Raw genomic sequence first — 23291 nt, 5'->3', positions numbered from 1 at the left:
CTCCCCAGTATAAAACTTTGGCTCATCTATAACACCTGCTCATACGCTTTTGCCAAGAGATGTTATCAATGCCAAATCTTCCAGTATTGTATGTCTCCTGGATGCTCACAATGAGGAGCTCAAACGTCACTTTCTTTCCTTTATCTCTGTACTTCTTCTTAAGGTTATCAGCAGCAGAGGCATACAATCTGTCCCCATACAATACAATCTATCCCCATACAATCTGTCCCCATACAATACAATCTGTCCCCATACAATCTGTCCCCATACAATCTATCCCCATACAATCTCTTTACATACAATTTGTCCCCATACAATACAATCTGTCCCCATACAATCTGTCCCCATACAATACAATTTGTCACCCTACCAAAACAATCTGTCCCCATACAATTTGTCCCCATACAATACAATCTGTCCCCATACAATAGAATGTGTCCCCATACAATCTGTCCCAATACAATACAATCTGTCCCCATACAATACAATCTGTCCCCATACAATCTGTAGCCATACAATACAATCTGTCCCCATACAATAGAATGTCTCCCCATACAATCTGTCCCAATACAATACAATCTGTCCCCATACAATCTGTCCCCATACAATCTGTCACCATACAATCTGTCCCCATACAATCTGTCCCCATACAATACAATCTGTCCCCATACAATCTATTCCCATACAATCTCTCCACATGCAATCTGTCTCCATACAATACAATCTGTCCCCATACAATCTATCCCCATACAATACAATATGTCCCCATACAATCTGTCACCATACAATACAATCTGTCCTCATACAATCTGTCCCCATACAATTCAATATGTCCCCATACAATCTGTCCCCATACAATACAATCTGTCCCCATACAATCTATCCCCATACAATCTCTCCACATACAATCTGTCCCCATACAATACAATCTGTCCCCATACAATCTATCCCCATACAATACAATATGTCCCCATACAATCTGTCCCCATACAATACAATCTGTCCTCATACAATCTGTCCCCATACAATTCAATATGGCCACATACAATCTGTCACCATACAATCTGTCACTATACAATACAATCTGTCCCCATACAATACAATCTGTCCCTATACAATCTTTCCCCATACAATCTGTCCCCATACAATCTGTCCCCATACAATAGAATTTGCCCCCATACAATACAATCTGTCCCTATACAATCTTTCCCCATACAATCTGTCCCCATACAATACAATCTGTCCCCATACAATCTGTCCCTATACAATAGAATTGCCCCCATACAATACAATCTGTCCCTATGCAATCTGTCCCAATACAAATGTAAAATGTCAGAATTTTAAATACACAATCAAAAAATGTGATAAATATGTCAATCACTTCAATTAAGAAGTACCAGCAACTAAGTGTCTCCCTTTTGTCTAACATGTGGTGCAGTGCCTTTTGTCAAGTGCAATCTGTCCCTGGAACAAGAGACACCGAGATGGAATATAGAAAGAGAAGGAGGACTTTTATCTCTCTGCTGCTGCTTTACTGTCCGTTAATTTGCATATATTAATAAAAGAGAAGTGGCTTTTTATTTCAGGGCAGGTAAACCACTGGACAAGAGCAGTAAAGGAAGTTGCAAAACCTATGGTGCTGGCAGAATGCTAATGAAAAGAAACCACCCACCCAAAATCAGTGGTACAGGATAAATTACATCAGAGCAGTTCATGGACGTATTACACTGATATGTTCATCAAAAGTAGTTTTAAACTATGGGGGTGCTGGAGACTTTTCAATAACAAAACCATAATTTTCTACAGGTTTTGTGTGAAACAACGGTATGAATGATTCCAGTTAACGCTCAGGGCGCCCAAAAAATGTACTAGGTTCGCCAACCTATACCTACAGTGCTGGCCAAAAGTATTGGCACCCCTGCAATTCTGTCAGATAATACTCAGTTTCTTCCTGAAAATGATTGCAATCACAAATTCTTTGGTATTATTATCTTCATTTAATTTGTCTTCAATGAAAAAAAAAAGTAAAAATTTGTCATAAAGCCAAATTGGATATAATTCCACACCAAACATAAAAAAGGGGGTGGACAAAAGTATTGGCACTGTTTGAAAAATCATGTGATGCTTCTCTAATTTGTGTAATTAACAGCCCCTGTAACTTACCTGTGGCACCTAACAGGTGTTGGCAATAACTAAATCACACTTGCAGCCAGGTGACATGGATTAAAGTTGACTCAACCTCTGTCCTGTGTCCTTGTGTGTACCACATTGAGCATGGAGAAAAGAAAGAAGACCAAAGAACTGTCTGAGGACTTGAGAATCCAAATTGTGAGGAAGCATGAGCAATCTCAAGGCTACAAGTCCATCTCCAAGGAACTAAAAGTTCCTGTGTCTACGGTGCGCAGTGTCATCAAGAAGCTTAAAGCCCATGGTACTGTGGCTAACCTCCCTAGATGTGGAAGGAAAAGAAAAATTGACGAGAGATTTCAACGCAAGATTGTGCGGATGGTGGATAAAGAACCTCGACTAACATCCAAACAAGTTCAAGCTGTCCTGCAGTCCGAGGGTACAACAGTGTCAACCCGTACAATCCGTCGGTGTCTGAATGAAAAGGGACTGTATGGTAGGATACCCAGGAAGACCCCACTTCTTACCCCGAGACATAAAAAAGCCAGGCTGGAGTTTGCCAAAACTTACCTGAGAAAGCCTAAAAAGTTTTGGAAGAATGTTCTCTGGTCAGATGAGACAAAAGTGGAGCTTTTTGGGAAAAGCCATCAACATAGAGTTTACAGGAAAAAAAAGAGGCATTCAAAGAAAAGAACTCGGTCCCTACGGTCAAACATGGCGGAGGTTCCCTGATGTTTTGGGGTTGCTTTGCTGCCTCTGGCACTGGACTGCTTGACCGTGTGCATTATGAAGTCTGAAGACTACCAACAAATTTTGCAGCATAATGTAGGGCCCAGGGTGAGAAAGCTGGGTCTCCCTCAGAGGTCATGGGTCTTCCAGCAGGACAATGACCCAAAACACACTTCAAAAAGCACTAGAAAATGGTTTGATAGAAAGCACTGGAGACTACGAAAGTGGCCAGCAATGAGTCCAGACCTGAACCCCATAGAACACCTGTGGAGAGATCTCAAAATGGCAGTTTGGAGAAGACACCCTTCACACCTCAGGGACCTGGAGCAGTTTGCCAAAGAAGAATGGTCTAAAATTCCAGCAGAGCATTGTAAGAAACTCATTGATGGTTACCGGAAGCAGTTGTTCGCAGTTATTTTGGCTAAAGGTTGTGCAACCAAGTATTAGACTAAGGGTGCCAATACGTTTGTCTGGCCCATTTTTCGAGTTTTGTGTGAAATGATCAATGATTTGATTTTTGTTTCATTCTCTTTTGTGTTTTTTCATTGCAAGCAAAATAAATGAAGATAATAATACCAAAGAATTTGTGATTGCAATCATTTTCAAGAAGAAACTGAGTATTACCTGACAGAATTGCAGGGGTGCCAATACTTTTGGCCAGCACTGTATAATGGTTATGGGTCCTTTTAATCAATACATCTCTGATAACATGCCTGAAAGACAAGTTAGGGTATGTTCACATGTCGCATTCTTGCCACGTTGTTCTGTACCAGTAAAGTGAGTGAGATTTCTGAAATTTCAAGCACATGTTGCTCATTTTTTCCTTGCAGATGTGAAGCAGTTTTAAATCTGCAGCATGTCAATTATTTCAGTGTTTTTGCTGTGTTTTTCCTACTTAAAGGGAACCTGTCACCAGGATTTTCCCAACTGCAGCTACCACCAGTGAGCCTTTATATACAGCGTTCTAGAATACTGTATATAAGTGCTCAAGCTCATCTGTATAACATAAAAAACACCTTTGTTATACTCACCTGCAGCACAGTCCGGTCCGATGGGCGTCGCTGATCTTGATACGGTGCCTCCTCTTTATCTTCCATCTCCATCCTACTTCTTGCTTCATGTGGATGACGCTCCTACGACATCCACACAGAGTCCTCCATGGAGCTCCTGCACATGAGCACTTCTCTCTGTCCTGCCGAGGGCAGAGCAAAGTACTGTAATGTGCAGGTACAAGGGAAAGTTCAAAGACCGTCCACGCATGTGCATTATAATACTTTGCTCTTCCCTGCTAAGGGCAGAGAAAAGGGCGCATGCACAGGAGCACCATGGTGGACTCTGTGTGGATACGTAGGGCGCGTCATCCACATGAAACAAGAAATAGAACGGCGATGGAAGGAAGAAATGTGAAATATGGTGCATACATTTCAGCACTAAATTTGCTCCTCCTGGCAGAAAACCGCACTGAAATGGCGTCAAAAACATTTTTTTGCATTTTTGGGCCAAGAGATTCAAATTTGGTGATGAACGTTTTACACCATATTCATGCACCCAATCTACACTTCCTGTCAAAAAAATGCATCAAAATTGCACGCAATATGATGTGGTAAGTCCGCTTTACACGTTGCAATTTCGCATACGATCTTGTATGCGATTTGCAACGCCCCCAACGTATGTGTGGCACGTTCAATTTGTTGAACGTGCCGCACATACGATTAACCCCCGTCACACGTACTTACCTTCCATACGACCTTGCTGTGGGCGGCGAACGTACACTTCCTGGAGTGGGAGGGACGTTCGGCGTCACCGTGACGTCACGCGGCAGCCAGCCAATAGAAACGAAGGAGCGGAGCTGAGCGGGACATAAACATCCCGCCCACCTCCTTCCTTCCGCATTGTGGGCCGGGAGCCGCAGGACGCTGGTAAGATCTGTTCATCGTTCCCGGGGTGTCACACACTACAATGTGTGCTACCCCGAGTACGATGAACAATCTGACGTGCAATTCCAAACACAGGTACGATGTGTATGCGATGAACGTTTTACCGTTCAATCGCAATCGCACGTACCTGTCACACACTGCAATGTACCTTACAATGCCGGATGTGCGTCACTTACGACGTGACCCCGCCGACACATTGTAAGATACATTGCAGCGTGTAAAGTGGGCTTTAGTGATGTGGTTTATTGCTAGGAGGTGTAGATTGGGTGCAGGAATATGATGTAAAAATTTCAGCACCAAATCTGCATCTCTTGGCAAAAAGCTGTGGTTTTCTGCCAGGAGACACAGGTCTGTAAACTCAGTGACCTCACTGAGTTTACTGAGGTCCCCTGAGGTTACAGTAGTTTACCTGTGATCACAGGTGGAGGACCGTGGGAACCTCCAGCTGTGATGGCAAATAACCCGAGTGATGTCACCATTCTGCCTGAAACGCACAGCGGGCGGTCATGTCCTACTTCAGATGTGGGAGAGCTGGATTCATCATGGGACTTCGTGTACATTACATGGGACCTGAGTGTTTTGGGGGGTTAATAAAGGGGTTAAATACAGTGTTTTTATTTTTGCATTTTACTTCAAATATAGGATTTTTTTCGGTGTTTCTGTTTATCAATTAGCAGCCGTATCACCGTTGATGTAAGCGACGAACAATCAGGAGCTGCCGCGTCACTGGTGACGTCACGCACATGCGCAGTAGTGCAAATCTTGCAGTTAGAGCCAGGAAAGGCATGTACAGTAGGGCAAAACAGGGACTTAGCTTCAGAACTCACAAAGACCCTGGACACCTGACATCTAGCAGTCAGGTGCCTGGAGCAGCGGACAGGTAGCGCAGGAGAGCTAGCCGACCCCATAGCAAAGGATGAAGACAGATCAGGGGTACTTCGAGGCTCGGGAGAACCCCGAACCATAGCAATGGGGGACCTTATGATAATTTTTTATTTATTTTTACACTAAGCCACAATAGAGACCTACAGGCAAGGTCTATGATCGCAGATCGCAAGCAGGCAGACACTGTCACACTGTGGGGGCACGTCTTACTGAAATCAATCACAGGCGCCATGACTGCCAGTGGGCGGGGAAAGCAGTGCATATGAATGAGCGATAATGAGTGGCCTAGAAGCAGTTACAGCCGCACGGAGACCGATAAGTATAGCGCGCTTGCTCCAATCTCCCTATCCCTTCTACCACCATTTTTAAGCACCAGATTCTGGCCCCCATAGACTTATATGGGGCCCAGCATCCAGCCAGATATCCAGGATCAATTCCGGGCTGGAAGGTTTTTGGGGATTTTTAGACCCGCCGACCCTGGTTATCTGGGAATCCACCCATCACTAGCTTTAAGTAAATGTTGAAAGAAGAAGCCTGCAATTTGTCCTTAATAAAATATATATAAATATAGTAACTATATTTTGGATATCTTTACCTGTACAAGGGTCATCTGCGACCCCAGTGCTAATAGTATCTTTTCTGTCTTGGTGGGGTAGGGATTGTCCCGATGCTTGTATAGCCACTGCTTCAACGGACGTGCCATGTCCTGCAGCGCCTGCCGTTTGTGCCTCACTTTGCCGCTTGCGTTTCTTGAGCTGTGAGAACAAAAAATAAAGTGACATAAATTATTGAAGTTAAATTAGATACTGAGTCAAAATAGAGAAGGAATCAAAAGTTAAATATGTAGTGTACATCAGTGACTAGGGTTTTCCTTGTGTCTGAGAAGTAAAGTTTACCCCATTAGTAATACCATTTTACTTTTTTTTATTTATAATTAACCTTTAGGCAAATAGAGTAACTTTTTAAATGCATTATATTACTTAAAGAAGTTGTCCACTACGTTTTACATTAATGGCCTGTCCTTCGGATAGGTCATCAATGTCTGATCGGCCAGGGTCAAACACCCGGCCCTTGCCGATCAGATGGCAACCTGTAGCAGGAAATACTCTTTTTCGCAACTGCTCCATCTTCTTCTGATAGTGACCACAGTCGTGTACTGCACATTTGCCTCCTATGCAAATCAAAAGGAGGCGGATGTGCAGTACCCGGCTGCGGTCACTATCAGTTGACAGGGCAGCTTGGGAACTGAGCATTTACGGCCCAATGCTGCCGCCGCTGGGACTGGGAACAGCTCATCGGCAGGGGTGCCCCCTGCCGATCAGACATTGATGACCAATCCTAAAGCGGGCTTTAAACGCTGCGACATTACCCGCCCACGTCGGTGGCACGTCACGGGGTGATCGCTGCCGTAGCGAACAATATCACTACGGCAGCATCACACGCAATTACCTGTTCACCGACGTCGCTGTGGCCGCCGAACAATCTATCCTTTAAGAGGGAGGTTCGTTCGGCGTCACAGTGGCGTCACTAAGCGGCCGCACAATAGAATTGGAGGGGCAGAGGTGAGTGACCGGAACATCCCACGCACCTCCTTCATTCCTCATTGGCGGCGGCCACAGGTAAGCTGTTGTTCCTCGTTCCTGCGGTGTCACACAGCGATGTGTGCTGCTACAGGAACGACAAACAACCTGCGTTCCAAACGAGGAACGATTTTTTAAAAATGAACGACGTGCACACGACGATTTGACACCTTTTTGCGATCGTTACTGATCGCAAAAAGGTTTCACACACAACGACATCGCTAACGAGGCCGGATGTGCGTCACCAACACCGTGACCCCGATGATATCTCGTTAGCGATATATCATTGTGTGTAAATGGGCCTTAAAAATAGATCATCAATGGTCAAGTAGTGGACAACCCATTTTTACCCTTTGGTACAGAATTTTTGATTCCTTCATTTGCTTCCTAAATACAAAGTTAAGCAGCTTTCTAAATAATCCACTCCTCTCCATTCAACCTAATTTTTCAATAAAGTGCCCTAAAAAGAGAAAGAAACCATGTCTTGATCTATACATTCTAAACAATGAGATATATTCTCTCCCTTTGCTCCAGCATTTGGATTTGATGATCTCGGGTATTTTTTCGCTGTAGAACAGATGTGTTACAAATTACATTTTCAACAGTCTGACTGCTCCAATTTACCACATTAAGGGTTTGGCTGATGCTTGCGAATTTATGCAGATATGACAGCCTGTCACACACCTCATTTACTTATAATTGGACCTTGTTAAATCAGTCATTATTGAAAAAGTTTACACAGTAAACCACACAAAAGGGGAAGTGGTCGAGATTTCCACATTGCGGGTAGAAGGCCGGGGGCGTTAAAGCAGTCAGAGCAAGTATTTGAGTCTTTTGGGATCCTGGTTCAGCAAGGGTTAATTAATGTTGCAATAATTTGGTATTTATTACTTTTTAGAACTATTTTCTATAACTTTGTCATCTGTTGGAAAATAACAGAAAAATACATTAATAAAAAAATAAAAACAGAGCAAGAATGATAGCTTTAAATTGCTACGATCTATATAATTTATTATTTTATAGTTATTATTTTATAATTAGTATTTTATATTGTTTTATTAAGATATGATATATTTTAAGTGCATAATATAATACAAAAAAGAATAAACACCAGCCAAAAAAAGCATCAGTTTTAAGTGCATAATATAATACAAGAAAAAAACAAGAATAAACACTAGCTAAAAAAAAGCATCTCTATTAATACATAAAAAAACAAGAAGAATAAACAAAAGCTAAAAAAAACACATCAATTTTAAGTGCATAATATGATATAATATAATAGAAGAAAATAACAAGAATAAACACAAGCTAAAAAAAGCATCTCTTTTAATGCATAAAAAAAATAAGAAGAATAAACAAAAGCTAAAAAAACAAATTTTAAGTGCATAATATAATACAAAAAAACAAGAAAAATAAACACAGGCTCAAAAAAAGCATAATTTTTAAGGACATAGTATAATGCAAAATAAGAATTAAAATAAGATAAAAAAAATGCACTAGTTTTAAGTGCGTAATATAATACAAGAAAAAAAAAGAATAAACACAAGGTTGAAAAAAAGCATTGTTAAGGTATAATGCAAGAAAAAAAAAAACAACTTAAAAAAAAAAGGATCAGACTGTCAGAGAAGTGAAAAGAATGCTGCCCGAAAGTGCAACCAGCAAAGGATAGAGAAAGGTGAGGGTAGAGGTGGCCTATATTGTACTCACATGAATACAACCTTATCATAAATATCATCAACTTTTGAATTTCTCAGTAATTTTTAAAACATGTTAACATTTCGAGGAATTAGTATCATAGTATAAAATCCGTAGGACCCTGCTATTTGTACATGTTGTACTGTGATAATTTTTGTCTCTTATACAACATTATTATAGTAATAGTTTTACCAGTAAAGAAGATTTAACTAGGAAAAAAGAAAGATAACTTATGATAACTTGACTATTTTTTCCCTTTTTATTAGCTTTTTGTGTTAATTTTATTATATTTTTCATTGTGACATTTACCTTAACCATTTTTTTATATTCTTACATTTGAGTGTAATTTTTTTTCACTTTTTATTTATTTTTTTATATACAGTGGGTATGGAAAGTATTCAGACCCCTTTACATTTTTCACCCTTTGTTTCATTGCAGCCATTTGGTAAATTCAAAAAAGTTCTTTTTTTTCTCATTAATGTACACTCTGCACCCCATCTTAACAGAAAAAAACTGAAATATAGAAATTTTTGCAAATTTATTAAACAAGAAAAACTTAAATATCCCATGGTCATAAGTATTCAGACCCTTTGCTTAGACACTCATTATTATTATTATTATTATTTATTATTATGGCGCCATTTATTCCATGACGCTTTACAAGTGAAAGAGGGTATACGTACAACAATCATTAACAGTACAAAACAGACTGGTATAGGAGGAAAGAGGACCCTGCCCGCGAGGGCTCACAGTCTACAGGGAATGGGTGATGGTACAATAGGTGAGGACAGAGCTGGTTGCGCAGTGGTCTACTGGACTGAGGGCTATTGTAGGTTGTAGGCTTGTTGGAAGAGGTGGGTCTTGAGGTTTCTCTTGAAGCTTTCCACGGTAGGGGAGAGTCTGATGTGCTGAGGTAGAGCGTTCCAGAGTATGGGGGATGCACGGGAGAAATCTTGTACGCGATTGTGGGAAGAGGAAGAGAATCATATTTAATTCACATGCTGTTCATTTCCTTGTGATCCTCCGTGAGATGGTTCTCCTTCTTCACTGGAGTCCAGCTGTGTTTAATTAAACTGATAGGACTTGATTTGGAAAGGCACCCACCTCTCTATATAAGACTTCACAGCTCAAGGTGCATGACACACCAAATGAGAATCATGAGATCAAAGGAACTGCCCAATGAGCTCAGAGACAGAATTGTGGCAAGGCACAGATCTGGCCAAGGTTACAAAAGAATTTCTGCAGTACTCAAGGTTCCTAAGAGCACAGTGGCCTCCATAATCTTTAAGTGGAAGATGTTTGGGACCACCAGGACTCTTCCTAGACCTGGCTGTCCAGCCAAACTGAGCAATCATGGGAGAAGAGCCTTGGTGAGAGAGGTAAAGAAGAACCACAAGATCACTGTGGCTGAGTCCAGAGATGCAGTAGGGAGATGGGGGAAAGTTCCACAAAGTCAACTATCACTGCAGCCTCCACCAGTTGGGTCTTTATAGCAGAGTGGCCCGAAGGAAGCCTCTCCTCAGTGGAAGACATATTAAAGCCCGCAAGAGTTTGCAAAAAAGCACATGAAGGACTCCCAGACTATGAGAAATAAGATTCTCTGGTCTGATGAGATTATGATAGAACTTTTTGGTGATAATTCTAAGAGGTATGTGTGGAGAAAACCGGGCACTGATCATCACCTGCCCAATACAATCCCTACAATCACTCCAGAGGAAGACTGGGGTACATTTGTGCCAAATTTTGCAACTTTTTAAAACATTTCTAAAACATTTGGAAACTCTACACTGACATAAAAATGAATTAAAAAAAAACCAAAACAATAAAAGACAACTTTAAAAAAAGGAGCAAATCATTTAACTAACTTGTCACCAATCAAAAAGACGCTAAATAGAAGTATTCACTCCTAAAAAAACTGGCAAAATGAAATAATAAATCGGGCCTTTAAGCACAGTCTGACCAAATTCAGACAATAAAAACATGGAATATCCCAAGTCTACACTTTCCAGTCTGAACACACTTCTTTAGCATCCTTCATAAAATAGATGCAGCATGATATGGGGGTAGAGACCCTGATTCCAGTGATGTGTCACTAACTGTGTTTTGTGATTTCAATAAAATCACTGTTTTATCAGCAGGAGATTATCACTCTAGGACTTTGCACTTTTAGCATAAATGAATGGTGTAACTTAGGTTCTGTTCACTCTATAAACCCTTTCCTATTTAGATGGCTGAATCACCTTTCCCCCACAGGTAATGAATGTCCCCTGATCATGGCAAGAGCATTTTACGACCAGTCCACCATATAGATGACATAACAAATAAATATGGATATACTGATGCAGATGTACTCCATTCAGACAGCAGGCCATAACTGATGCGCCAAATCTACCAGTGGCACAACACCTTTTCTTGCTGGTGCAAATCATTAATAAATGTGTCCAAAATTATTAGCAACTAATGCTAATAGGATTGTCTATGTGATATAAAAAAAATTGTTCATTCTGTTCTGCGGATTTTGTCATGGATTTGCTGCATTTTTCACCCCTATGCATTGCTAATGGTGAAAGCCAAGGGAAAAATCTGACAAGCATCAGATTTAGTGCTGAACACATTCACAGTGCGTGAAAAAGACTTTTTGAAATGTCATTTATTTCACTTCTGCAAGGGGTGTAACAAGGGGTAGAGGGGGCTCACCGACCCCAGTACGTACTTCAGCTGGAAGTGCGTCAAACACCGCGTGCCCTGACTCTGGTCGCATAATAAGGACGTCATGCATTGCTATATCAGTCAGATGCCAGCTACAGAGGACACCGCACGACATGGGAAGGTGAGAATTTTTCGTTTTTTTGGGAGGGGGTTAGGCGTTAGAGGCAGAACAGGGTCTGTATATACCAGGAAGTGGCCCAGGGTAAGAACACATATATCAGACTGGGGGACATGTATACAAGGAAGGGCCCGGATTGGGGGATATATACACCAGGCTGGGGGACATATTTACTAAGAAGAGCACAGGATGGGATGTGTGGATATATATATATATATATATATATATATATATATATATATATATATATATATATATATATATATATATATATATATATATATATATATATAATATACCAGACTGGGGGACATATATACCAGACTGGTGGACATGTATACCAGGAAGGGCCCAGGATTGGGGACATATATATCAGGCTGGGGGAGATGTATACCAGGTAGGGCCCATGATAGAGGACATAGATGCCAGACTGGGGGACATGTATACCAGGAAGGGCCCAGGATTAGGGCTATATATATCAGGCTGGGGGAGATATATATCAGGAAGGGCCCAGGATGGAGGACATATATATATACCAGGATGGGGGACATATATACCAGGATGGGCCCAGGATGGAGGATATAGATTGGGGACAAATATACCAGGCTGGGGGAGATGTACAGTATACCAGGAAGGGCCCAGGATGAAAGACATATGTACCAGGATGGGGGACATATATATTAGGATGGGCCCAGGATAGAGGACATATATACCAGGCTGAAGGACATGTATACGAGGATGAGTGCAGGATAGAGGACATAGATACCAGGCTCTGGGACATGTATACCAGGATGGGCCCAGGATGTAGGACATATATACCAGACTGGGGGACTTGTATACCAGGATGGGCTCAGGATGGGGGACATATATACCAGGCTGTAGGACATATATACCATGCTTGGACCAGGATAGAGGACATATATACCAGGCTGGGGGACATGTATACCAGGAAGGGCCTAGGCTGGGGGACATATATATCAGGTTATTGGACATATATAACAGGCTGGGCCCATGATGGAGGACATATATAACAAGCTGGGGGACATATTTACTAGGAAGGGGCCCAGTATGGGAGATATTAGTACAGAATGGGGCACAGTACTACATAATGAAGAGGGAGGGCGCCACTGGCTACTACAATAATCCACTGCAACAAATCAATAATATGTGAACAAGCCCAAATAGTAAAACAAATATTTATTCTACATTCTTTCATACTTGGAAGTGTCAAAAAAGAGCGCAGTCATTAGTATTACTGAAATAGTTGTTTCCATTATTTCTATAAAAGTCCAGATCCTGGCGTGGAGGCCACCTTGTGTAATTTGACAAAGAGTTGTCTTTTTACTTAAATAAAAGGCTCTTTAAAACGCTTTCACTACCTGGAATTTGTTGCTGACATCAATTTTTCCTTGGCAGGAGACCTTCGAAAGCATCTTTAGAAATTTCTGGCTCCTCTCCAAATACACATTCAGATGCCCAGACGTTAGTAATAGAATTCAGCTGAGTACTAATGGGATTCCAGCAGATGTCACTGCAAGTCAACATGAGCCCCGCAGTAAATGTGTTCGAGGCCGGCCATGGCAGACATCCTCACAAATGTTTCGAATTTCTGAGAACATCAGACGGGGAAGGCTGGATACAAGAGCAGCTAATGACGAGCCGCTCCACTCACAATTACCAGAGTTATTTATCAAGCCTCGTGTCTGCAAAACAGATTAACTAATAGAAAGTATGAAATTCATTTCATCTACTGTCAATGGCAAGCCAAATGGTATTTTAATGACGTCTTATGTTACATTGTTTTTCTCCTTCCTCATTTGTTTCTTGATTGGTGTGACCACCCGAGACTTTATCCCACCAAATGATGTCACATTAGCATTGAAAAGACACGAATACAAGTAGCAGCACACAGGCTCGGACCGGCCCACAGGTGAGCAGGAGAATTCCCAGGTGGGCCCCCTCTGCAGAAGTAACATGAGCAGCAGTTGATTCTATATATGTATATCTGATTCACTATGTGTAGACATCATTCATTAAACAAACTACCACGTTTATTATTATTATTATTATTATATAGAAGCTTAGGGATATTTTTGAAAGAGGGAAATGCAATATGTGCACGTAGCGATACAGTGGGCTCCGAGCGTCAGTGTTACGGATTGACCCTTGCCACCCCAGTCTGACTTTGCTAACAAATACCAAACTATGACATGCTACTGATATGTCCAATTGCAGAAAAAAAATCAATGAAAATATAAAACAAAAATGCATAAAATGCTCCTTTCATAATGTAATAGTACAGATAGAGAAGAGCTGAGTTTGTCACATCAGTACGATGACACATGTCCTCTATAGTTTACCAAAGGTAATAATAATAATAATAATTTTATTCATTTATATAGCGCTATTAATTCTACAGCGCTTTACATACATTGGCAACACTGTCCCCATTGGGGCTCACAATCTAAAGTCCCTATCTGTATGTCTTTGGAGGGTGGGAGGAAACCCACGCAAACACGGGGAGAACATACAAACTCCTTGCAGATGGTGTCCTTGGTGAGAATTGAACCCAGGACCTCAGTGCTGCAAGACTGCAGTGCTAACCACTGAGCCACTAATCTTTACAATACTTGCATAGGATGAAGAGACACAATTTTACACTTTCTCCATAATACACCACTTTTTTCGAATACTTGCACTCAAGAAAATTGCAGAAAAAAGTGCTAAAAAAAGGTCAAAAGAACAGCCCTAATAATTTTTGCAAGGGAAAAATGATTTGCTGTTGATATGTTAAAGTGAACCTGTGAGGTGCAAAATGCACCCAGAACCACGAGCAATTCTGGGTGCATATTTCTAATCCCTGCCTGAGGCCATGTGTGCACTAGAAAATGGAATTTTCTTAAGAAAATTCCGGACCCTCTAAAAGTTTACCGTACCTGCGGTAAAAAAATGCAGCAAACCGCACCCGAAATCCGCATGCGGTTTTACTGCGGTTTGCTGTGGTATGTCCCTGCGTTATTTTGATAGCACAGGGAGATGCTCACCTGTCCCTGCTCCTGCTCTCCGTGGTGCTGAAGTCGCCCGCGATGCTGTGTCCTGTGCAGCTCCCTCCGGTGCTCTGCTACTTACGTGTCGGCTGTACAGTGCATAACTGCATATGCATGAGCCGGCCTGTAAGCAGGACACCAGCGTCGGAGGCAGATCAGCGGTGACTTCAGTCAGCCGATGTGCAGTGACAGCTGGAGTCACCACTTATCCCACGCGGCTCACTTCCCTTACGGCCTGACCTTCACAGTGAGCAGTCATGGTCTATGGCCGCTCGCTGTGAGTGTCAGGTGTAGCAGAGCTGGAAGCGTCGTGGGACCTCGTGTGGATTATGTCGGACCTGGAGGGCTGTTATTGGTCGGGTTAATAAAGTGGTGAAAGAGGGTATTTTTTTTTGTCTTTTATTCCAAATAAACGATTTTTGGGGTGTTTGTGTAATTTACTTTTACTTACAGTTTAATGATGAGGGGGTGTCTCATAGATGCCTGCCATCACTAAACTAGGACTTAGTGGCAGCTATGGGCTGCTGCCATTATCTTCTTATTACCCCGATTGCCACCACATCACAGCAACGGGAAGAGCCGGGAAAAGTCCCGGGACTGTCGCATCTAATGGATGCAACAATTGCGGGTAGCTGCTGGCTTATATTTTTAAGCTGGGCGTCCCCCAGCTGTGAGTCTTTATCCTGCCTGGTTATCAAAATTGGGGGGACCGCACACTGTTTTTTTAATTATTTATTTTACTGTACGCTATAGACCCGCCCACTGGCAGCTGTGATTGGTTGCAGTGAGACAGCTGTCACTCAGCGTGAGGGCATGTCTGCCTGCAACCAATCAGAGCCACCGGTGAACAGGGAAGACATGAATATGTTATGAGCCTAATGAGCAGCAGCTCTGGAAGATGAAAGAGCTGCCGCGGGAGCAGTGTGATAGCCGATCGGTCATCGGTGAGTATGTAGCGCTTGCTCCTACCCCTTTGCATCAGATTCTGTTACCCATAAACTTTATAAGGGGAGAAGCATCTGGCCAGATACCGGGGATCAATCTTCCGCCGACCCAGAATCAGTGGGTGATTGATCTGCCAGCCCTCTAAACCGCAGGGACCTGCGGAAATTAAGTGACATGCACATTAATTCCGCAGCGGAAATTCCGCAGCAAAACCCACAGGGACAAAAAAATGCAGTGTGCGCTAGGCATTTTTTTATCCACATAGGTTTTGCCGGAGAAGGATTGCAGAAATGTTATAAACATTTTCTGCAGCATTCCTTCAGCGAAATCCGTGGCAATTCCGCGGTAAAATCCGCAGCGTGCGCACAGGGTCTTACACAGGGAAAACCTCAAAATACTAACTGTATACTTGTAACATGACACAAAATCTGCCATATACTGAGGCCACCTCATAAGACTTACCATATACTTGGAACACCTGACAAGAGCTTGTGAAGCCCCACAGGTGTTGTGCCGGTGCATTACCTTCAGGGACTCCACTCGGCTGTATCTTGTTACAGGTAGGGAATCTTCTATTTGTCGTGACGCCACTCTCAGAATTGCGGTCAGTGGGGACCGCCACTGCAGGTTGAGGGACGCCTGGGGCTGATGGTGAGTGCAGTTGGTTGGAATAGCCTCCTGAGAGTGAGGCAAGCCCCAGGGCCCTGTGTAGGTGCGTAGTACCACAAGGCGCAGAATAACTCCACACAAGCCAGATGTCTTTCAGGGGTTTTACTCACTTCAGATGGCAGGGTGAGTAACCCGGGCGTAGCTGGGATGAACCAGGCGGGAACCAGGTATCCTTCAGGCTGACTTCTGATGGTGACTACCAACTCGCCTTCCTTAGCCCTTGGTGGTTTGGGGTAACCCCGACTTTTAGTCCCTATGGGGGTCACCCAGGGAAGTTGCTGAAGCCTCTCTCCCCTTCGTTTGCCGTTTGCTTGTTGCCTGGGCCAGATCACTCCAGCTGCTTGCCTCCTGTGAACTGTGGGCCCTAACTGTGGCTACGTGGCTGCGGCTTTTAGGTGTTGTGGTGTGGGCTTTGAGGGCCCCACACCGGCAGGTTTAGCAGGGAAAGGTGGATCTATCCCCGCTCCGGGATCTGCCGCCCGTTTGGGCCTGGTACTCCCTAGCAGTCTCCTTACTTCCCACTCTGTGCTCTCTCTCTAGCTGGAGATGGGTTTCGGGTAGCACTCCTAGGTGACCGTTCTCCCCCGTCGGTAGCCACTGCGCGGACGCTGTCAGACTACAGCAGCCCACGGGGTCTGCTCCTCTCGGAGCTCCCTGGACTCTGCACTGAACCGGCTCACTGCTCCTCCTCTCCTGTTCTTGCCTACGCCACCTAGCAACCAGGCTCTCTTACCACACCCCTTGAGAGGAGATGGAGGCTTTTGGCCCCCTCCACTATTCCAGTGGAGGTGAAGGCTTTTCCCCCTCCTGGGATCCCCAGGGGTCCTCTCATAGGTACATGTGTGAGACCTGATCACTATGCGCCTGTGTAGTCACACCTCGGTCAGCCTTCTGGATTACCTGTATTGTACTGTCCCCAACATGGGTGCAGTACTCAGTGGTGCCTGACCAGGTCAGGGGCGCCACATTCCCCCTTAGTTATCACCAGCACGTCCTCGGGCTGCAAGACAACATTTTAAAATGCATAAAACATTAAAACATGTAAAACATTTTTAAAAGCACCAAGTACCATACATCACCACCCTCCACCCACAAGTCCGTTAACCCACCCAAAACCCTCTCACGTTGGCCGCGCCTTCAGCCACTTCTGGCAGGATGTAGAGGCGGCTTTCATGGGCTGGTGGTCTTCAGGGTATACCTGGCCTGGTGGATCCGCGCCTTCAGCCTCTTCTGGCAGGATGTAGAGGCGGCCTCCACAGTTGGTGCTGACCAGGTACCCTCTTTGTGGTGGAGAGCCAGGCCCCATAAACAGGCATGCTCTCTGGTTGCAGGCGAGCCAAGCCCCTAAACAGGCTGACTCTGGTGGTGGTGGTGCCCTCTGGTGTAACTATTTACACTGCGAGAGTTTGTGGCTATAGCCAGTTCATAGCCTTAAGGTTCATTTCTCACATGAGTTTATGTGGGCACATTCTTAAACTTGTAAAACGTTGCAAAACAAACTTTTTTTCAAACTGGTAACCTCTATGCTTCTCTGTACTTTATGTGGATTCCTCCTCACCAGGGCTTGGGCCTGTAGGGCTGCGGCACCTGTTGCTTCCTTGACCTTTTTCTTCATCTGTGGTAGTCTCGTCAGTAGGTCCTTTGTCTTTTCTTTCTTTATCGCTGTCTTTCCTTTCTTCTTCTTTAGGACATGGTGCTACATCTAGCGCATACCAGCCTCTTTCTCCTTGATGCATGGTAAATTGTACGGAGTCTCCCATCCTCAGGTTTCTTCCAGGATGTCCTCTGGGCAAGTGAGCTCTCACGTCTCTTCTATTGACGAAGATGCCTTCTTTCATACCTGGTGCCACTATAAAGCCATATCCGCTCTTCAAGTTAAAGTCTTCCACAACTCCTCTACAAAGGGGTCCTCTGACCTGTGCTTTGGCTCTTCTCAGGAACCGTTTTTCTTCTAGGTCTCGGGCCGTGACTTCTCTCTGCTCTGGGGATGGCGGTGCAGGGAAAGACTGGGTTCTACTACGGCGCCGTGTCTTGCGGACTGGATTCTGCGAGGTACAGCTTACAAGCTCCCAGGTGAGGCTTTTAGGCAAATCTTCTTCAGCAGACGGTGTCAGGTCTTCTTCATCCCAGCGGGAGTATGGCAACATCTCTGGCTCTGGGCATGGATCCACTGCTGGTATCTCCGAGGTCAGCTCCTCAGCCTCCTGGCCTCCTCTCCCCCTTAGTTCTTCTGAGCACTCCTTTAGTGGCAGTGCTGGGGATGGACTTTCTTCAGCAGGCCCAGGCGGGGGACTCTTTGGCGTGGTTGCTGCAGGAGTTGTCGGAATCCTCTTGGGGGTGTGCGGAGGGAGCATGTACTGATCCACCATCTCCTGTGGGAACTTGGCCTCCATGTCAGCCTTCAGCTGCCAGTATGCAGGGTCCTCCCCCAGCGTGGGCTTCCTAGCAGGGACCTCCTTGGACTGGGGAGCGGTGTCTGCTCTGGCCTTGCAGGCCGGGGAAAATGGTGATGCAATCTTATCTTGGCGGGCCGCGCCTGGCATGGCGGCGGCCTGGTCTTGGCGGGCCGCGCCCTGTATGGCGGCGGCCTGGATCGGCGTCGCAGCTGCGATGGGATCTGTGCAGGCTGGGCTGGGCGTCGCTGCAGCGATCGGAGCTTGGCGGGCCGCACCTGGCGTGGCTGCGGCCTGCTTCAGCGTCGCCGCGCCGGACGCCTCTTCAGGGACCGCGGACGTGGCAGCAGGGGTCGGGGCACTCGCGCTGGCAGGGGCATCACTGGACTCACCCATCGGTGGCAGCATCGGGGTCTGAGTCGTCACCGCCCGGTCTGGCACTCGGCGCGCGGCTCTCCCCTCATAGGCCTGAACCGCCGCGGTCATCCACAGAAACTCCATCCGTCCCTCTCTAATCAGCCTTCCGACCCTGGCTTCCAGTTGATCGCAGAACTCAGCAAGCTCCCGACACCACCAGGCAGCGGAGCCTGGCTCTGGGTCTCTGCACTCAGACGCCATTTTTTCTAACAGCAAGCTGCTGGCTTCTCTTCCGTTCCGCCGTCCCTGGACGCTTCCGCTCTCTTCACAAGCGAGGTCAGAACTCTGCAGGGGATCTCTGGGTAGCCACACCTCTTCGTGGGCGGTAACTTCTCCCAGCGCGGGCTGCTGTTGTTTTTCGGCGCGCTTTTCATGGTGGCAATATGGCGGCGCTTCCAATTTTTCAAGCGGACCGCCCAGGCACATGGTCACCTGTCTGAACAGGTCTAGTCCTTATCCTGTTCGTGACGCCAGATGTGACGCCCCACAGGTGTTGTGCCGGTGCATTACCTTCAGGGACTCCACTCGGCTGTATCTTGTTACAGGTAGGGAATCTTCTATTTGTCGTGACGCCACTCTCAGAATTGCGGTCAGTGGGGACCGCCACTGCAGGTTGAGGGACGCCTGGGGCTGATGGTGAGTGCAGTTGGTTGGAATAGCCTCCTGAGAGTGAGGCAAGCCCCAGGGCCCTGTGTAGGTGCGTAGTACCACAAGGCGCAGAATAACTCCACACAAGCCAGATGTCTTTCAGGGGTTTTACTCACTTCAGATGGCAGGGTGAGTAACCCGGGCGTAGCTGGGATGAACCAGGCGGGAACCAGGTATCCTTCAGGCTGACTTCTGATGGTGACTACCAACTCGCCTTCCTTAGCCCTTGGTGGTTTGGGGTAACCCCGACTTTTAGTCCCTATGGGGGTCACCCAGGGAAGTTGCTGAAGCCTCTCTCCCCTTCGTTTGCCGTTTGCTTGTTGCCTGGGCCAGATCACTCCAGCTGCTTGCCTCCTGTGAACTGTGGGCCCTAACTGTGGCTACGTGGCTGCGGCTTTTAGGTGTTGTGGTGTGGGCTTTGAGGGCCCCACACCGGCAGGTTTAGCAGGGAAAGGTGGATCTATCCCCGCTCCGGGATCTGCCGCCCGTTTGGGCCTGGTACTCCCTAGCAGTCTCCTTACTTCCCACTCTGTGCTCTCTCTCTAGCTGGAGATGGGTTTCGGGTAGCACTCCTAGGTGACCGTTCTCCCCCGTCGGTAGCCACTGCGCGGACGCTGTCAGACTACAGCAGCCCACGGGGTCTGCTCCTCTCGGAGCTCCCTGGACTCTGCACTGAACCGGCTCACTGCTCCTCCTCTCCTGTTCTTGCCTACGCCACCTAGCAACCAGGCTCTCTTACCACACCCCTTGAGAGGAGATGGAGGCTTTTGGCCCCCTCCACTATTCCAGTGGAGGTGAAGGCTTTTCCCCCTCCTGGGATCCCCAGGGGTCCTCTCATAGGTACATGTGTGAGACCTGATCACTATGCGCCTGTGTAGTCACACCTCGGTCAGCCTTCTGGATTACCTGTATTGTACTGTCCCCAACATGGGTGCAGTACTCAGTGGTGCCTGACCAGGTCAGGGGCGCCACAAGCTTCCATGTATTGAGGCCACTCCACAAGACCTGCCATATACTAAGAACACCCAAAAGATCTGCCATATAGTGAGGTCTTCCCACAAGACCTGCCGTATGCTGGGACACTAGAAGCACCTCACAAAACTTGCCATATACTGGGAGGACCCCACAAGATCTATGATATACTAAGGTCACGTTACAAAAATTGCTGTATATTGGGAACACCCCACAAGACCTGCCATATACTGAAGCCCCTCCACAAGACCTGTCGTATAATGGAAATATCCCATAAGACCTGCTGAATACTGGAAGCACCCCATAAAACACGCCATAAACTGGGAACACCCAACATGACCTGCCCATCCAGTCGTTTAGCTTAGCTATCACAGTTTGTCCCTTTTCATAGTCGTTGATGTACCCTTATGCTTTCCCATTTTTCGAACTTTCAACACATCAGTTTCACATTAATATTCACTTATTGCCTAGTGTATCACACATCTTGTCAGGTCCTCTATCAGAGATTTTAATGTTATACTATCATAGCCTGTATAAACGTCAAGAGAGGGAATGCAGCAGCCATTCTAGGTGGATTTAGGATACTGATACGATGTCAGACCTCACAGCTCAGAAGGAGAGATAAAAAGAGAAAGCCTCAAAATATGGGACAATATTCTAGACATTTTGTGTTGTACAACTGCAGGAGTGAAGAAAGTGAGTGTAGTTGTGTACTAGTCTGTAAATAACACAGCAATTCAATTGATAGGGTGACACAGAGATAGAAGAGTTTACAACAGCAACGTTGTGATTGACCATCGATAGTGTAGCTGTCATTTATATTGCTGCATTTAAATTACAATTACACTTTTTTATTCATTCTTAATACACTAGAAAGCAGCAGCAAGGCAGAACAATATTTTGCAAAATATTTTGTTTGCATATTTGTTTTACCAGTCAAGTGTAACATCTGCACATGGCAACCCAATACAGCACCCTGGTACAGGTGCTGACATTTTGGACATGTACCTACGTAACATTTCCTATCAAATCATTTTTGATAAGGTGGATGAATTTTAAGAAAATGTAAAAAAATGTTTAAAAAGTATATGTCCATTTTTGCTCACGTTTTACTAGTCCACTTTGAAAAATATACATGCCACATATATAGTGTAGCCCGCTGCAACATTTTCCTTTCTGTATATGTGCCTACCTAGCCTTTCTTGTTAACTTGTTACATCACTTTTGGCCAGGGTTCAATTTGGGGCTGAGAAGATTGTGAAAAAATTATTTTTAGAGTTGCACAAAATGTATGGTAAAAGAAAAAGTGGCAATGGATGGGTTAGTGGAAAAGATTTTTTTTTAAAAAAAAAAGACCCTTGCCACAGAGAATATGAGAGCCATTAGCCGCAGCAGAAGCAGCCCCATCACCACTGGCACCAACTGTGTGGGCAGTAGTGCTACCAAAGTCAGGTCACATGTGGCCTCATTTTTCTCCAGTAAGCATATTAGTGATGAACCAGAAGGAATTATGGAATATATTGTACATCACACATCCTAGCCACAGTAGGATGATGATACCTCTGACAGTGACACTGCCAGTTTGCATAAGTGTTCTGCAAACATTGGTCTGTCCAATCAAAAATGACTAAAATGGATCATGCTTTGACCATATTTTTTTCTTAATTAATCCTACCTAGAAAATTTGAAGTTCTAAAAATTTGGTTATCTTAAATATATTCAGCTGTAAATCTAGGAGATACAAATCTTTGTCACTGATAATAAGCATTTTGATATATAGTCACTATACTGTTAAACTGGCTTTAGCGCCAACAACTGGTTTTAGCTTCCTTTTACATATTTCACTGATCTTTATTATTATAGCCTATGTAGGCAGACAGGACACGTCATGAACCCATTCTCTAGTATGTTCAAAATTACACTTTGATGTACAAAGGAATTACTTTCTACCTTATGACTGATAAGTCTGCAACACAGCAGATATTCATGTATTACACCCAGGCTCAAATAGATCGCTTCCTCCAACCAGTGAATGGAAAATCCAATTGATGAGCAGATGGTAAAGACGCGTTGTATCATATGATCTATTTCTTCTGCGGATAGATCCGGTAATTCCAAACCCACAAGCTCTCTAATGTTTCACAATCATAGTTTACACAGTGACCACTAATCTGCTGGTAATTTTGCCACCATAGACAGTTGAGTCAGATGTGCAAAAGAAGCTATAATGATTATAATGATTTTTACTATCAAAATTATATTTCTAACCTTCTTTTTATATTTATACACTAGAAAACTGAAAATAAAAGCAAAATGAAAAAGCAGTAAAGAAGACATAGATACAATCTAAGATCTCAAACACACGGCCGAGTTATGAATCAATGCTTTTACATCTATAATACACAGCCCGTAGCCTACTC

The 23291-nt window shown here is 44.6% G+C and overlaps 1 protein-coding gene across 2 annotated transcripts in view; it reads right to left on the bottom strand.

The window, feature by feature from the left end:
- The window catches only part of MKX (mohawk homeobox), a 140192-nt gene that overhangs the window by 100612 nt on the left and 16289 nt on the right, over positions 1–23291 (bottom strand). For both annotated transcript variants that reach the window (XM_075316786.1, XM_075316787.1), the window contains exon 3: positions 6274–6433. In XM_075316786.1, coding sequence (XP_075172901.1) covers positions 6274–6433 — 160 coding nt within the window. The remainder of the gene's footprint in view (positions 1–6273; positions 6434–23291) is intronic.

The sequence above is a fragment of the Anomaloglossus baeobatrachus genome, chromosome 6, assembly GCF_048569485.1.
Source record: "Anomaloglossus baeobatrachus isolate aAnoBae1 chromosome 6, aAnoBae1.hap1, whole genome shotgun sequence".
Classification (NCBI taxonomy): Eukaryota; Metazoa; Chordata; class Amphibia; order Anura; family Aromobatidae; genus Anomaloglossus; species Anomaloglossus baeobatrachus.
This window is presented reverse-complemented; position numbering and strand designations above follow the sequence as displayed.